Raw genomic sequence first — 16,366 nt, 5'->3', positions numbered from 1 at the left:
AGAATTACAAAAGGAACTTATTATAATGAAATATAGTTATTATAATATGCCCCCCTCCCCCCCAGTTTGCTGATCCCTGATTAAGAAGCCCTCCTCTAAAAGATCAAATGCCTATTAACTTGGTATATGTATGAAGCACCGACAGAAGTTGTTTTGTTTGGTTCTCTTTGTTCACTTGCAAAACCTTTGTAGAAAATCATAACCTTATGGCAGACACACAGCAAGTGGCAGAGGGAATGGTGGGGGTGGAAATGACTTTTTTTAAGCTTATTTTTGTAAGATGTACTTTTAATTTTGCCTTCTTGAATAGTCATTGTTATAAGACAAGAGTATTCTCTGGTTAGAGGTAGATTTCTGGCCAAGCCAATGTTAATCTGGCTAGCTGTACAAGTGGAGAGTTTCTAAAAATAGAAAAATGGGAACAAATAATTTTTCTTTGTTTCCTTGGTGATAAAATTATTCAAATGAAAAACTGAATTGTGATAAGTTAGGCAAACAAAACTCGAACTCCTTAGACAAAGTTGGAAGTATTTCTTAAGTTTCCATTTCTCCTACCTGAATATAGAGCACCAACTCTGAATTTATATCTGTTGTACCAGAGTTCAGGAACCATCTCAGATGCAATGATCTGAGATAGATCATGTCAGCAGATCAAGAGGTAAGCCCTAGAATAATTAAAGTCCATGAAATCCAGGGGCCCTGAAACATTCTATATTTTTCAGATGGGATTTGCAAACTTGCAAAGTTTCAAGTTATTATCATGATTGTGATTTCCTGAAGTCAACTAAAAATTCACAGTGAATCCTCAGAAATATCCCCACTATTTGTGGGGTCCTTCCTTCAAGGTGGGGGGGTCCATGCCACTGTTATGATGACAAATTCTTTTTCTTTTGACTGCTTCTTCTCCATAATATGTAAATGGTGTATAGAATTCTACAGCCATGCCAAGAAAATGTGATTATTCTTTTATTTTGTTGAAAGCAGCTTAAGCATTTTACTTAATAAATTGACAGACAAGGTATTTCAGTTTTTGGAACAGAGCTAATGTTAGTGACCCAGAATTGGGAAAAGCTGCAAGTTCTTGGGCCTAACCTGGTAATATGTAGAGAAGCCACAGGGATGGTGTTGGAGGGTCTGAAGCTCCATCTTTGTGATCTTACTGAGACTCCTCATTTAATTGACATACATTAGCAATCTGTCGTTTGAGTAAAAGGAATGGAATACCTCTAGGCTAAGAGAAAGAAGTTCCTGTGAACTAATCTGGAAACTAAACCCTTCTTGTATGAATTCCTTGTTTTCCTTACTTACAAATTTGGGACATTTATCTAAACTTACCTCTAGTTACCTATTTTCAGAGGTGTGTTCAAGTTAGCTCATACTGACTCACAAGAACTAATTTGTCAGATATTCAGTGTGAACATTTACACCTTAGAAATTGGCAAGAAGCTATTGTTTTGTTGATTGTCTAAACTTGGGAAAGTAATGGAAGAAATGTGAATAGTTGCAGCTTAAACTCAAAAGTGTGTTGTTGTAATTTTTTTTCCTGGAGAGCTGGTAGTTAAACATTTACCAGTACACCTTTTCTTACGTTTCTAATTCTGGAGTCCATTAATAACCATCAGCCATGTGAGACAAGGGGTAGTCCTTACTTTCATTGAGGTGTATTAAAAGTAAACTTTTCTTTGGTATCAGTGACAGATTCCCAGTGTTCTATCATAATATCTTGATATTTAACTGAAATATCTAATAGCTTACTTACATTGTCTTAGTCTCCAGATAGCATTGGGAAGAAAGCATGGGGGAGAGAGTTTTCTCCATAAAGAGAGTATTGGTTTATAGTTCTGATCCATAGTATACCTACAGATAATCATCAGTGAAAAACCAAATTTCTATCTTTGAGGATTTCAGGGTCCTAACAACAATTCATAGATATTTCAAAAGTTCTTTAAGGTTTGTAAAGTGCTTCAATCTTTAATCTGTTCTCATTTGAACCTCCCAATAACTCTGTAATATTATAGATACCACAGTTTTCATTAACTCCATTTTACTGATGAGGAAAATGATTCACCCTGACAGTGACAGATAAAATCTGAGCATATGGTTTTCTGGCTCCAAGGCCAACACTTTACAGCACACCACTTTTCTTTACTTGCTAAATTCCTTCTTCATTAAAACACTTGGCTTTGGCTAAAAGTTTTACCAACCAAATTTAATTGTAAAAAAAAAAATTCACCATTACTATAGATTACTGTAGTATAGTGTATGTTACATGGTGTAAATTCAAATTCTACCTTTGATGCTTACTGCCTACGTGACCTGCACAAGCCACTTCATACCAGTCACAACTTCATCTGTAAAATGAAGGGATTAGAATAGGTAACTTCTGACAGCTCTTGACCTATGATTCTAGGAACAACTACTTGATCCTCAAAGAAATCAAGACAGTTGCCCAAAGAGTTAAGAATTCCAATTAAATTCACCATTTTTCTCTGCTTTGGAGAGGTGATAGAGTATTTGTTTTGGGGTTTTTTTTTGTTTTTTGTTTTTAGGTTTTTTGCAAGGCAAATGGGGTTAAGTGGCTTGCCCAAGGCCACACAGCTAGGTAATTATTAAGTATCTGAAACCGGATTTGAGCCCAGGTACTCCTGACTCCAAGGCCAGTGCTTTATCCATTACACCACACCTAGCTGCCCGGTGGTAGACTATTTGGATAGAGATCTAACCTTAAAGACAGGAGGACCTGGGACCAAGTCTTACTTCTGGCACATGTTTGCTGTGTGGGTCAGAGCAAGTCCCTCAAACTCTTAGTGTCTCAGACAATTCTCTAAGACTGTAAATTGTAAAGAAGGGTCTGACCTATATTAGTAGAGGGCACCTCATTGCCTGAGAGTTTTCTCTATTAATGAAATCACAATCCCTATTTTATCCCTATTTTATTATTATTTTTTTAAAAAAATATTTATTTAAAGCAATGGGGTTAAGTGACGTGTCCAAGGTCACACAACTAGGCAATTATTAGGTGTCTGAGGCCGAATTTGAACTCAGATCCTCCAAACCCCAAGGCTGATGCTCTGTTCACTGTACCACCTAGCTACCCCAGTCCTATCCCTGTTGAGATTTCTCCCTGACCCTTTTAATACCAATGGTCTCTTGCCTGCCATTTGTTCCCTTTTTTAAAGTTAAAGGGTGGGTGGTGTTAGTTCTTACCACTATCCACTTCTGAAGGTCTGGTCTTCTTGACTTAGAGGCACTTCATTATGTGAGCATTTGTTATAGGTATATTCCCCATTCAGTGTTGTGGTAGACATTCAGTGTGAGTGCCCAATCCCACTTATCTTTGAGGACCTTTACAAGGATCTATTCAACATTGAACACCAGACTTAAAACTCATCCTGTACAAATGTGTCACTTGCATTTGCTATCTGGATATCATCTGTATAGGAAGAGGCATTGTAAAGATAATGTAAGTTGGTATTAGGGCAGTAGCCTTTAAGACCCAAGACCTTACTTGAAGACAAAGATTTTCCTTAATGGAAATTTGGCTAGAGAAACCCTCTCTCTAGATGGTTTCCTAACTACATATCCCTTGTCTTCCTCATCCCATGACCTGGGGCCCTAGCTTCAAGAATCAAAATCCTTTGCAGAATTACAGGTCACGTACTGATCATTAATTTCAATTAATCTTTTCTCATCACCAAGATCCTCTCACTCTGTTTCCCTCATAGTTTGAGACCCTAATCCTAGATCATTACCATAACCAGTGGGCCCACAGCATCCTTTTCCCAGCCTAATAGCAATTGTTGATGAAAACTGATTCCCAAGGTTTCTATAAAAAAGGGGGGGGGGGAGTGGTGTTATCTAACCTTCCCCATCAGTAAGCCTAGAAAGAAATAATAGATAAAAGAAAACAGACAGCAATATGAGATGACCATATTAGCTGTCAAATTTCCCACCATGTTTGCAACTTAGTTAGTTTTGATTAGTTTTGATTCTTATTTCGTCTCCATGAAAGTCTTTTGGAATTCCACCCTCTAAGTGAGTCTAACCCCTGGTCAAGTGCCATTGTCCCTCCCTGGAATAGGATTTTCTGGTCATCCCCTAAACTCTTGTGGTAGCCTACTAAGAGATCTTTCTGCCTCCATTTTTCCTCCAGACCATCTTTTACACAGCTTTCAGAGTTGTCTTTTTTTTTAATATATGTCACTACTTCTCTAAGCCTTTCTCAGGCTCCCTATTTAATGTTGAATCAAAATTTAAACCCCTTTGCTCAGCACTTAAGGTCTTGTAGCACATGATCTATCCTTTCTTTTTCAACCTTCTCTCCCCTATTCTTTCCCTTCTATCTCTTCTTAGGCCACATGCTGACTATACCTTTTTCCTGTTTTTCTCTTCTTTTGTTTGTGTCTTTTCCTCCTCCTGAGTTGCCCTTTTCTTCTTCTCTCCCTGTCCCTTTCCATCACCTGATGAATTCATATCCTTCTTATGAAGCCCAGTTCAAATGTTAACTCTTCCAGGAAACCTTCCCAGAGCCCTTCAGTCAACAAAGACATTTTTCTTTCTTGAAATGTCAAACTTTATTTTTTTATCTTTTTAATGTACTTGTGGGCCTGGGGCTTCTTTGGTTTCCCAGTTCTCCCAGTCAAGTTTCAGTGTCGCTTGTATTCTTTGCATTCTTTTTTTTCTTCTTAAAGACAGCAACTCTGGGCCTTAGTGGTTGCCCCTGTTTGGCATGTATCTACTAGTCTTGGTATTCTTCCTCCATAAGTCACTGCCCCACCCAGAGGAACAGGGCTGATAGGGTGGTCCTCAATGAAGAGAGAGAGAATTTGATTCATCTTTCACTAGCCTCGGGAGTCTAGAAAATAAATGCTCATTTCTCTCATAGCAGTACAGTCATATGAAAAGCATTATAGTCATGTGATAGGACTAAATTGGCGTGGCAATTTACTGTTCAGCAAAGTAAATAACACAATTAACAAGTGTTTCTGCTGAACTTTTTGCAATTACACTAAGTTTTTGGCTTCTCTCTCTTGCTCACAGCTGGTTTTGATTTGGTTCCTGTGGAACAATTTTTTGTTTTGTTTTTTACCAGCAGTAAGATATTGATATACAGCTTCATCAAGACCCTCTGATGACAAATATGCCTTTGGAGACCAGTTGAAGCTGTGGGAAAGTCCCAACGCAGCTCTTGGACCCCATTTCTAACAGAGAAAAATGACTTTGGTACCTGAAAGATCTGCCTGGAAACTCGGATTGCTTGTCCTCATGCCCTCTGCCAGGCCCCTTCTAGCCTATGTGTCTGACTCTGTCTTAACATCTCTTCAAAAAGGAGCCTTAATCATTATCTGCTTCATTGAGAAAGGGCAGGTGGGAATGAGGGTCAGCAGTATTCTAATCAGGATCTATTCTGTACAATGTGTCACTTGTATTTACTCTCCGAGTTATCATCTGTATAAGTTGAGGCATTGGAAAAATAATGTGAATTGATATTAGAGTAACAGCCTTTAAGTCCAAGACCTTATTTGAAGACAGAGACTTTCCTTGATGGGAATTTGGCCAGAGAAACCTTTTCTCCAGATGAGGGGTTCCCAACTGAGAGCAAGAAAGAGGAAACATAAAATCTAAGTCAAGCCAGAATCATAATTAAAAAAAAAAAAGATCTCATGGATGTAGCATGACCAAGAATTAACAAAACTTGTTTTTTACAAACACATACTAGCTTGCACATACAAAGAAAATTTCAGTGTAAGCAAATCCCACATTTATTTAGGAACCTTTGTGCCAAGGGCCCTGAGGAGATTAGAAGCTTATTCCAGAGATACTGCTGTCATCCTCCTCCTCAGACATTGTTCTCAGAGCCATACCATAAAGCCAGCATCTTTGTTTTGTAGTCACCCTTTGTTGTGAACTCCACATTACTTCCTTGTGCACTCAATCATTGATGGGTTCCTCATGTTATCCATCCATTTCAAAGATGAAGACTGGCCACTTTGAAGACAACTCACCTGAAAAAATTTGCTGATGACCTGAATAAGAAGAAATGTGTATATTGGCATAATCATCCTCTTGTTCACTTTGTATTTTCCATGGTGGTCTTACATTACCTGTAGAATGGGCTGTTAGTGAAAATTGAACAACAGTAGAACAGGCCTCACTTCAGGGTTCCATCTGTTGTGTTCATGTTGTTTAGAGAAGGGCTGCTGAATTTTGAGTCATGGACCCCTTTAGTAGACTGTTAAAGCCTATGTAATTCTTCCTAGAAAAAAATGTTTCTATATGCATTAAAAAATAGGACATAGGAAGGGAGGCTAGGTGGCGCAGTAGATAAAGCACCAGCCCTGGAGTCAGGAGTACCTGGGTTCAAATCTGGTCTCAAACACTTAATAATTACCTAGCTGTGTGGCCTTGGGCAAGCCACTTAACCCTATTTGCCTTGCAAAAACCTAAAAAAAAAAATAGTACATAGGATTACAATGGAAACCAAGTTATGATTTTGAATATTTTTTTTTCTTTTAATCTACCTGGTCAACCCTTTTCTGTTTTTCTAAAAAGCCAAATTCTTTTTTTCATTCTTTCATCTCTCCAGAGATTTTAAAGGTATTTTTCTTTCAGTTACTTCCCTCCTCATCTCTTCTATAAATAAGTAACTTAATTCTCAGAGATGTCAGTCAACCAACCAGTTGTGTGTCTATTTTATTATGAGTTTAAATTGTGTAGCCACATATGCGTATGTCATTATTTATCTCCTTACATATAGTTTCCTGTAATGACAACACAGTCCTTTGCCACCGACCTATTATAAATGTTTCTACCTTAAACATAATGGCTACATTTAATTACCTAGTGACTCCTTAGGTTGAAAGAGTAATTAATGTATTCACTTTTTATTGGGTTTATTTGTGTTTAGCTCCATCTCCTGTCTGCTAAATACTGTATAGGGTATACATAATAATAATTCAAACTTGGTTTTCCTTTCAAAGAATATCTTAATCCAAAGTAGTATTGAACCTTATAAAAGGGCAAAATAATATGCATACTGGAAAAATAAGAAAAATTTAAAGAGAAAACATTGAGAGGGCATGTATGAACGATCCACAGATCACCATTTGTCATTGTAGTTGTTTTTTAAATAGAAACTTGAAGATATTATCTTTAAAGGGTTGGTACTAAACTGAAAGATTAAAAATATCAATTTAGATGTTTAGAGCTAGGGGCAGATAGGAATAACTCAAACCACATATTTTTCCCCCTGTGCTTTTGATGAATAAGATTAAAAGATATATGTAAGACAGGTCTCTCTCCTTTTAATAAAATGCCAAACACAATCAGATATACACTCTATATGGTCTGTGCCATAAGGGAACAAGGCTTTTTCCTCCACCATCAACAAACATCTATCAGCAACCCACTTTCTGTTAGGCATTCTGCTGAGTTCTGAGCTCACAAAGACAAAAAAAAAAATAATCCCTGCTTCCAGGGAGCTCACACACCACCAGGGGAACCAATACATATGGTATAGGCTGAATAATTATAGGGTAGTTAGGGAAGGAGGACATCAAGTTTCGGGGGTTAGACTTAGGGTAGAAGTGTATCTGTCAGCCATACTGGCAGGGCTGTCTGGGATCCCAGGGATTAGATTTACACTGCAATAGGGACAAACTGGCTGTCAATTGTATAGCTCCAAATATGGCACAGTCTGTCTGGAGAGGTATTGGGTTTGCCTTTGCCACAAGTGTTATACAAGCCTACACCTTGTGCCCTGCCCAGTGTTGTAGTGAAGACGGCTCTTCTTCAAGTATTTCTTGACTAAAAGGCACTGAGGTCCAGTTAAAGTTTTTTTAAATACTTTATACTAAAATTTTGTAACAAAATGAATGATCAATCTTATGTTATATTTTGCATGATCATAGATTTAGAGGCTGTTAAGTATGATTCTCTAATTTTACAAATGAGGAAACTGAGTCAGAGGGGTTAAGGTGACTTGTATAGGAGCACAGAGCTAGTTCTAAGGCAGGATTTGAACTTGGGTCTTTCCAACTTCACGTGCAAAGTTCTCTCCACTTTGGAAATTAGCTTTATAACCAAGTTCCAGGTCTCTATTTCTCAAGCATTTGATCATTAGATCATAAGAGACTTGCTGGAGAAGATGCAGGTTAACAATGCAGGATTTCAAGCTGGAAGGGAAGTTAGGTTCCACTGAGAAGCCTGGCGAGTCAGTACCAAGGTTGAATATTTGTCTAGATCTCTCCTTTTCTTCCTTCCTTACGCATTTTCTTGTGTAAATGCTGTGGAGTCCTTTTTTCAGCTTTGTATCCTCAGTGCCCCCAGCACAACATCATGTACGTAGCTGTCATTTTGTAAATGTTTGTTGACCAGATTTGACTTTGCAGGTAAAGAGTAAATAGCCAATCCAAGGTTTAAACTTGGGTGTTTGAGCTCTAAATCCGGGGAATTTTTCATATCATTTCCTTATTAATGGGCACTCCCTGAATTTTCGATTCTTTTCTTTTTTCCATTTAATCCCCTTCAGAATTAGAAAGTTGGATTGGCTCCTAGTTTCCCTTCTTTGTGTTATTTCCCCTTAAGCCTCTTTTCTTCTATCCCTTCCTTTTCTCCAAATTAAGTTTGATGTATTCTTTTTTTGGGGGGGGCAAGGCAATAGGATTAAATGACTTGCTCAAAGTCACACAAGTGTAAGTATTAAGTGTCTGGAGCTGGATTTGAACTCAGGTCCTCTTGATTCCAGGGCCAGGGCTCTGGCCACTTCAACACCTAGCTACCCCAAATTTGATGTACATTTTTTGTTTTAGGTTTTTGCAAGGCAAATGGGGTTAAGTGGCTTGCCCAAGGCCACACAGCTAGGTCATTATTAAGTGTCTGAGACCGGATTTGAACCCAGGTACTCCTGACTCCAGGGCCGGTGCTTTATCCACTACGCCACCTAGCCACCCCTTGAATGTACCCTCTTACCAAACTCTTTGTATATATACGAACGTGTATGTATATGTTTGACTCTCTTATAGTGCTAGGGAGCTCATGCAAAAAAGTATCCGTCCACCCAGAATTGGCTTTAATAGACTTTATTGCTACTTACAAGGGGAGGAGCACAGTGGATAGACAGCACAAAAGAGGGGTCCCCACTTGTACCGAGGCAAGTGCCTCTTCAGCTCAACGTAGATCCTGTGAGCCATCATTACGCCCAATGGGAGACTGGGATCTATAGAACCAGTCTAGTGAGAATGTTACCTTGTAACTAGTGAGGGATCCAGGAGAGGGAAGGGAAGGAGAAACTTACTCCTAATGGGATCAGCCTAACATGAGACTGAAAAAACAGAGGACTTTTTGCTGTTCGTAGTTCTTTTGTCTGCTTCAGCTGAGAATGACCGGCATCTGAGGGCCGCTCCACCCCCACTCCTTCAGCCATATAACCCAATTATATGAAATCTTAAATTCCAACTTTTTCTTCCTCCTCTTTACACTAGTGTATTTTATTGTCTCTTTTATTTCCCCTTTTAAAACTCTCAGCACAGAACCAGTCAACCCCCAGGTTCTGTTTTTCTTAATGAAGTCCTTCAGTGCCTTTTGAAGACTTTAAGTTTCTGAAAGGGTATTTGTTTCTTCTTTGCCTGTTAGAATTTTAGCCCTATGTTATGATATAACCTCTTTCAATAGTTCAAATAAATTTACCTATGTGGTTTTCTCTTGAGACTTGTGTTTACATTTTAGAGTTCCTACTTGACTCTGGTCTTCATCAGGAATCTTTGAAGATGCTTTATTCCATTCAACATTCCATTGTCTTTCCTTTAGAATTATATTCCGTTTTTTCCCAGAATAAGTGATTCCTGGTTATAATTCTATCTTTGGAATAGTGTATTCCAAGGCCTCTTTTCATTTTAAGAAACAGCTTCCAGATCTTATATTGTTCCTTGGTACTTTATTTCTGGCTGTTTGCAGTATTTTTTTTTTCTTTGTTGTGGAAATTTATTTCTGGCTATGATATTCCTTTTTAAATTGGTCTTTCTTTCTGGAGGTGATTGGTGGATTCTTCCTTTCTTTCTTTGTCTTCTGGTACCCTAGCCTTACTTTCAATGACTGTGTTACTCTTCAAACTTGTAGGCTAACCTTAATGCATCTAGGCCCTTTTTTTTTGTTATGGTAAAAAAATATTTATTTTTATAAATGTTATAAAAGGAAGGCAGCTTCATACTTTTAATCCACAGAAGAAGCTTGGAGTAAATGTTAGAAATGCAATTTAGTAGCTGATTTACTCTGAGTAATGGTAAAGCATTTATTATATTGATAATCCACCATAACAAAGCAGACATACACCATATATTAAGGAATTGAGAAGAAGTTGTACAAAGCATCCACTATGGTCAGGATTCTAGCCTCAGCCAGGGAGCACTTCCCAGGTCTGATAGCCCTCTTCCATTGAGTTCAGCCCAGCCCTTCATTGAAAAGGAGAAGGGCAAACTGGGTGAAGCCAGCCAGGGTCTGGATTGAACTGATCATCTCACATCATCCAGGCGGCCAGGAGAAAGGCCCATTCCCGACATTAACTTCTGGCTTTAGGAACTTGACAGCAATTGTCCTGCTCCAAAGGAAAACCAATTATTCTCAGGCCATTGCTTGGACATGAAGCCTCTGGATGTTTTGTGGGTCGATTGGGGTGTTTGATAGCTCTTAGAAAGCTCAAAGGGGCTTTGAACTGGTCTGGACCAACGCCTCTCCTCCTTCTGCAGATGAGGGTGGTTTTCTATTTTATTATCATCATCATTTTTATTATTTTGGCTCATGCTTGTGTTATACTTTATGGTTTATAACAACTCAATGAAATAAGCAGTGATAGAAGTTTTAACCATATTTGTAGATGAAGCAATTGTGATCCAGAGGAAGCAAGTTATTTGTTGACAGTCACAGAATTAGGAAGTCTCAGAGGAAATAGGGGTAGGGAGGTCAAAAACCTGGGTTTCCACACTGCTAAGAGAGTATTTTTTCTATAGACTACATGATGAATGCAATTGGAACAGTCCGCAAACAATCTCTCTAGATTGTCTAGGTTTTCATATTGTTTTTTAAAGAAACTCAGGGACTTGACCAAGTATAAAATGGCAATTTAGGTCAATTTAGTTTGATAAGCATTAATTAATCACCTCTTCTTTGAAATATATTGTGCCAGACCTGTGTAGACAAAGATAAAAACTAAGTAATACTTTCCATTCCCCAAAAGTGCACATTATCCCAAAGAATTTCATCTTTACTCCTTAAAAAAAAAACAAATTCAAACAATTAAAATCAAAGTTTTTTTTCTATTGAGAACTGATCAATATAATAATGGTTTTCATTTGGATAGAACATTATAATTTACAGAATGCTTCCTATCAGAGCCACTGGCTGAGGGTAGTAGAACAAGTGTTATCCTCATTTCACAACTGAGTAGCTGAAGGGCAGAGAAAATGACTTTCCCATTTCACACAATTTGAACTTATGACAAAGTCAATGCTTATTGTTAATGATAATCCCTTTCAACAAAAACACATTTGTTGTGAACTCCCAGGGAAATTTAACATAATACTCATAATATTCTTTTAGATTTATTCATTAAATACTTACAGTAATTATGATAACTTCCCCCAAGCTCCAAATTTAAATTTACATTATATGATTATAGTTATTTAATATAAAGTTTTTTACCTATGATTGTGAAAACTCTAAATATAGATATCTGAATATAAAAATAATTACATTTTATGTAATTATATAAAAAGAATCCAGAAAGCCCTCACATACTTAGTTTTTATCTGTAAGACTTCATGTTAAATTTCTTTGTTTTGCAAATTTTTTATGTAAATAATATTTTAATGAAAAAAGATACAACTTAAAAGATATTTAACATAAAGTTATAATCATACAGACTCAATTTCAATGTTGGTCTTTTTATTTAAAAGGTTTACTACATTCAGCTCAGCATATCTTAAATGTGATTTTATATCAAGTTTATTTTTGTATTTTTATTTAAAACAAGAATAGTTTTGTTCACACAAATATATAATGGAAAATTATAGGAGGGTTTTGTAAGCTCTCTTATTATTAAAGTTATATTATGTACATCATTTGTTTCATCAAATTGCAAAGTGTAAGTATCACCTTTTAAAACTCTAGAACTGATTCAACATATTCAGTGAGTTTCTTGAGAAGAAACAGTATTGTTAGAAACAAGTGTCATCCCTAATTTCATAATGGAATCATCTCCAAACATAGTTGTTTTGGCACATGACAAAATTTTTCAGCAATCAAATGAATTTCCACGTTTTTTTCAATTTGATAATTGACTGAATATGAAGCTTTGGTCGCTTTTCTATTGGGTTTTCAAGTCCTGTTCTATAAATAAATATCACCAAAGCTTTCCTGTTTTGATTGTAAATGCCAAACAAAAGGGAAGGTTTTTAAACAGCTCTTTGAAAGACTTTCTCCACAAATTGTGGTGTTGCAATTGTGTAAACTCATTATCTCTAAGAAATGAAAAACCTACATGAATGTTTTCTTTATTATATTTCCCCTTTCCATTCCCATTGTAATACAGATATCTCAAGCATCTTTGTATATGATTTCACAACTGTGGTCTATCAAAGGACTTTTTTTCAGTTTCCTAATCTCATAATTTTTAGCACAAACCCTTTGGGCCATGTTGCAAACCCCCAAGGGATTCAAAGACTCCCAAAGGGGAACCACTACACTTCACCATTGAATCTGAGAGCAGCAAGAAACAGAATAGAGCCAGGGACTGACCTGCTGAGTATGGGCTTTATAATCTCTTATATTTGCATGTCCCTTTTTTTTTTTGCATTATATTTTCAGACATATTAACCCATTTGATTTCCTTGGGAACCAGTCTTTTAAAAATTTACATAGATGGGGGTGGCTAGGTGGTGCAGTGGATAGAGCACTGGCCTTGAAGTCAGGAGTACCTGAGTTCAAATCCGGCCTCAGACACTTAGTAATTACCTAGCCATGTGGCCTTGGGCAAGCCACTTAACCACATTGCCTTGAAAAATCTAAAAAATCTAAAAAAAATCTAAAAAAAAAATCTAAAAAAAAATCACATAGATGGAGGAATATGGTATAGTGAAAAGAACCAATTCTTGAGTCAAGGACCTGGATTTAAATGCTGCGTCTGGATATTTACTACCTCCAATACCCTGAATAAGCAAATTTGGGAGGCCTCAGTTCAGTCATCTGTCAAATAAGGGGAGTAGACTGGATGGCCTCTGGGGTCCTCCAGCTCTTTTTCTATGTTCCTATAATCCAGAGATCCTCAATAAATATTTGTTTTGAGCTGAAAGAACATTTTTATAGAAGACTCTCCTCTCATTGTACTTTTCTTTGCACTTTGCTGCAAGTTCTCTTCCTTTTTCCCAATTTAAATTCATTTTGGATTTCAGGTTTTCACTGTAAAAGAACAGTTATCACCAGCTTCATCAAAATTTAGCTCAGACACCACCTCCCACAGTAGAATTTTCCTTAATCTGTCTCTACCAGTGCCCCTTGAAATGATCGTGTGCTACTCTGTATGTCCTTTGTTTTATTAATCTACATAGAACCCCTCCAGTTGAATGTAAGCTTTTCTCTGTCAAGGACTTTTTGTTTCTTTACTTTGTATTAAGCCCTTCACCAGTCATCCTAACTTTTGTCTTGCCATTGGACTTAATGATCCTGGAAGACAGAGTGAGGTTAACTTTATGCAATTCTACACTTAATGTCATTGGTCCTTTTCACATATGAGGAATGAACAACAACGAACACACACATATAGAAATGGAGGGGATGCTTATCATTTGGGAAATGACTGAACAATTTGTGGTATATGAATACAATGAAATATTATTTCTCTATAAGAAACAATGAACAGGAAGCTTCAGAAAAGCCTGGAAAGGGGTAGCTAGGTGCTCAACCCCATTGCCTTGCAAAAACCCAAAACAAGAAAAGCCTGGAAAGACTTCTGTGAACTGATACTGAGTGAACTGAGCAGAACCAGGAGAACATTGTACAGAGTAATAACATCATTATGCTATGATCAACTTTGATAAGACTTAGCTCATCTCAGTGATCAAAGACAATGGAAAATGCCATCTACATCCAGAGAAAAAAATTATAGAATCTGAATGTAGATCAAATTATTCTTACCTTCCTTAATTTGTCTTTGTTTTTCCCTTCTCGTGGTTTTTAACCTTTTGTGCTGATAATTCTTTCACAGCGTTATTAATGGAAATATGTGTAACACAGTTAGCCTAGAGTCGGAGAATGGAAGAAGGAGGGAGAAGACTTCACAAAAAGGAATGTTGAAAATTCTATTTGCATATAATTGGAAAAAGAAAGAAACATACACACAAACACATGTATACACCCACCTATATAAATATATGTATATACATGTCTATATTCTGTCTGAGTGCTTTATTTTTCTATCAGAAGGTAGATAGCATGTTTCTTCATTATTCCTCTGGATTTGTGGTTGGTTATTATATTGATCAGAGTTCCTAATTCTTTCAGTGTTGTTTTACCAAATTGTTCTCCAGGTTCTTTTGTAGGTTTTTGCAAGGCAATAGAGTTAAAGTAGTTTGCTCAAGGCCACACAGATAGGTAATTATTAAGTGTCTGAGGCTGGATTTGAACTCATATACTCCTGACTCCAGGGCCAGTGCTCTATCCACTGGGCCACCTAGCTGCCCTGTTCTCCAGGTTCTAATCAGTTCATTCTGCATCAAATATCTAAGTTTCTCTGAAATTATCCCCTTTATAATTTCTTGCAGTATAATAATATTTCATCCCTTAAGTACCACAACTTTTTCAGTCACTCCCCAATTTATGGTCACTCCCTGAAATTTTTTTTTACTACCTCAAAAAACCTATAAATATTTTCATACATTCTTAGGGTTTGTTTTGCTTAGGACTAACATACCTTAATCTGCCCTCCTTCAAATTCTTCCTCTTTACCTTCTATTCCCTGTTGAATGAAACTTTTCTACCTGTGTGCATATATATTTTTTCCTCCTTTGACCAGTTCAAATGAGTGAGATTTAAACATCAGATGTTCTCCCAACCCCTTCCTACTTGCTCGTATAGATATTTTCTTACATCCATGATTATATAAGGTCATTTTACCTAATCTTCTTTCCCCCTCCTCTCTCCTTGCCCCAGTTCATTCTTCTTTCCCTCCCTTTCCATTCTTCTTTTAAGATCTACCACTCCCACATGTTCTATCTAATTAGAATTCCCTCTGTGACCCCTGATGATGATAGGGTTCAAAGGGAACACATATTTCATCTTCCTGCATTTGAAGGTAAGCAGTTTATCCTTGTTTAGTCCTTTATCATTGTTCATTTGTTTATTTTCTTTTAATGTTTTTATGTTTCCCTTAAGTCCTTTGTACTTCAAAGATTCTCCACAGATCTGGTCTTTTCATCAGAAATGCTTGGAAGTTTTCTTATTCATTAAAGACCTAATTTTCCCCTGTAGTATTATGCTCAGTTTTACTGGGTAGACTGCTCTTGACTGTGAGCCAAAATCCTTTGCCTTCTGGATGATGGTGTTCTAAGCTCTCCCGTATGATAGTGAATCGTGTGGCCTCCTACATGACTTAGATACTTGAATTCTTGTAGTATTTCCCAACTTGAGTCTAATAGAAAAGTTTCTGATAACTTTTTTTTGTGTCATGGACTTATTTGGCATCCTGGTGAAGCATATGGACCTCTCCTCAGAATAATGCATTTAAATAACCAAAGAGAATCCTAAGTTTTAGGTAGAAGTTAGTGAAAATGAACATGCTATTTTTTTTTTCCTATCCAAATTCATGGACCCTCTGAAATAGTCCCTTCAAGGGGTCCAGGTTAAGACTCTCCATTAACAACCTCTGCCCTCAAGAGGTTTCCTGAGATTTCCTGTTTCATGGTGGGGTCCATACAGTTTCTGGGCAATATCCTACCTGGATCAGACTGTGTCGGGATCTGTGAAGCTGAGAGCATCAATCAGACACAGAGACTAAACTCAATGGGAGCAGTAACTGCCAGGGAGTGGGATAGCAAGCACCAGGAGTGGAGTCGTCCCTCAGTACACTTGTACCCACTCGCACATTCCTCCCTGGAGGTGCCCTGGTTCCATGTATCCCCTATGTTTGTACCTTTCCACTGAGTCTTTTGGCTCTTTTGAAAGTCATCTTCCTCAGTGGGAAGAGTTCCCTGACTCTGGGGTTGCCATTCCCCAGGCAACCTGCCATGAGTTAAAGACCACTGCCCAGATATCCAGGACTTAGACTTGGATATAAGAACAATGAATGGCTAATTCAGACTGACCTTTCAAGGCTTCTGAA

The 16,366-nt window shown here is 37.4% G+C and overlaps 1 protein-coding gene across 4 annotated transcripts in view; it reads left to right on the top strand.

Annotated features, from left to right (window-relative positions):
* The window catches only part of ATG7 (autophagy related 7), a 241,679-nt gene that overhangs the window by 114,669 nt on the left and 110,644 nt on the right, over positions 1–16,366 (top strand). For 2 of the 4 annotated variants that reach the window (XM_074198549.1, XM_074198551.1), the window contains exon 19: positions 566–6,349. The exons of the other annotated variants lie outside the window; for them this stretch is intronic. In XM_074198549.1, coding sequence (XP_074054650.1) covers positions 566–637 — 72 coding nt within the window. In that variant the 3' untranslated portion in view covers positions 638–6,349. Of the gene's footprint in view, positions 1–565; positions 6,350–16,366 lie in introns of those variants that run through there. 4 annotated transcript variants of the gene reach the window in all.

The sequence above is a fragment of the Macrotis lagotis genome, chromosome 8 (assembly GCF_037893015.1).
Source record: "Macrotis lagotis isolate mMagLag1 chromosome 8, bilby.v1.9.chrom.fasta, whole genome shotgun sequence".
Taxonomy (NCBI): domain Eukaryota; kingdom Metazoa; phylum Chordata; class Mammalia; order Peramelemorphia; family Peramelidae; genus Macrotis; species Macrotis lagotis.
The sequence above is the reverse complement of the archived record's forward strand: the minus strand, read 5'-3'. Positions and strand labels throughout refer to the sequence as shown.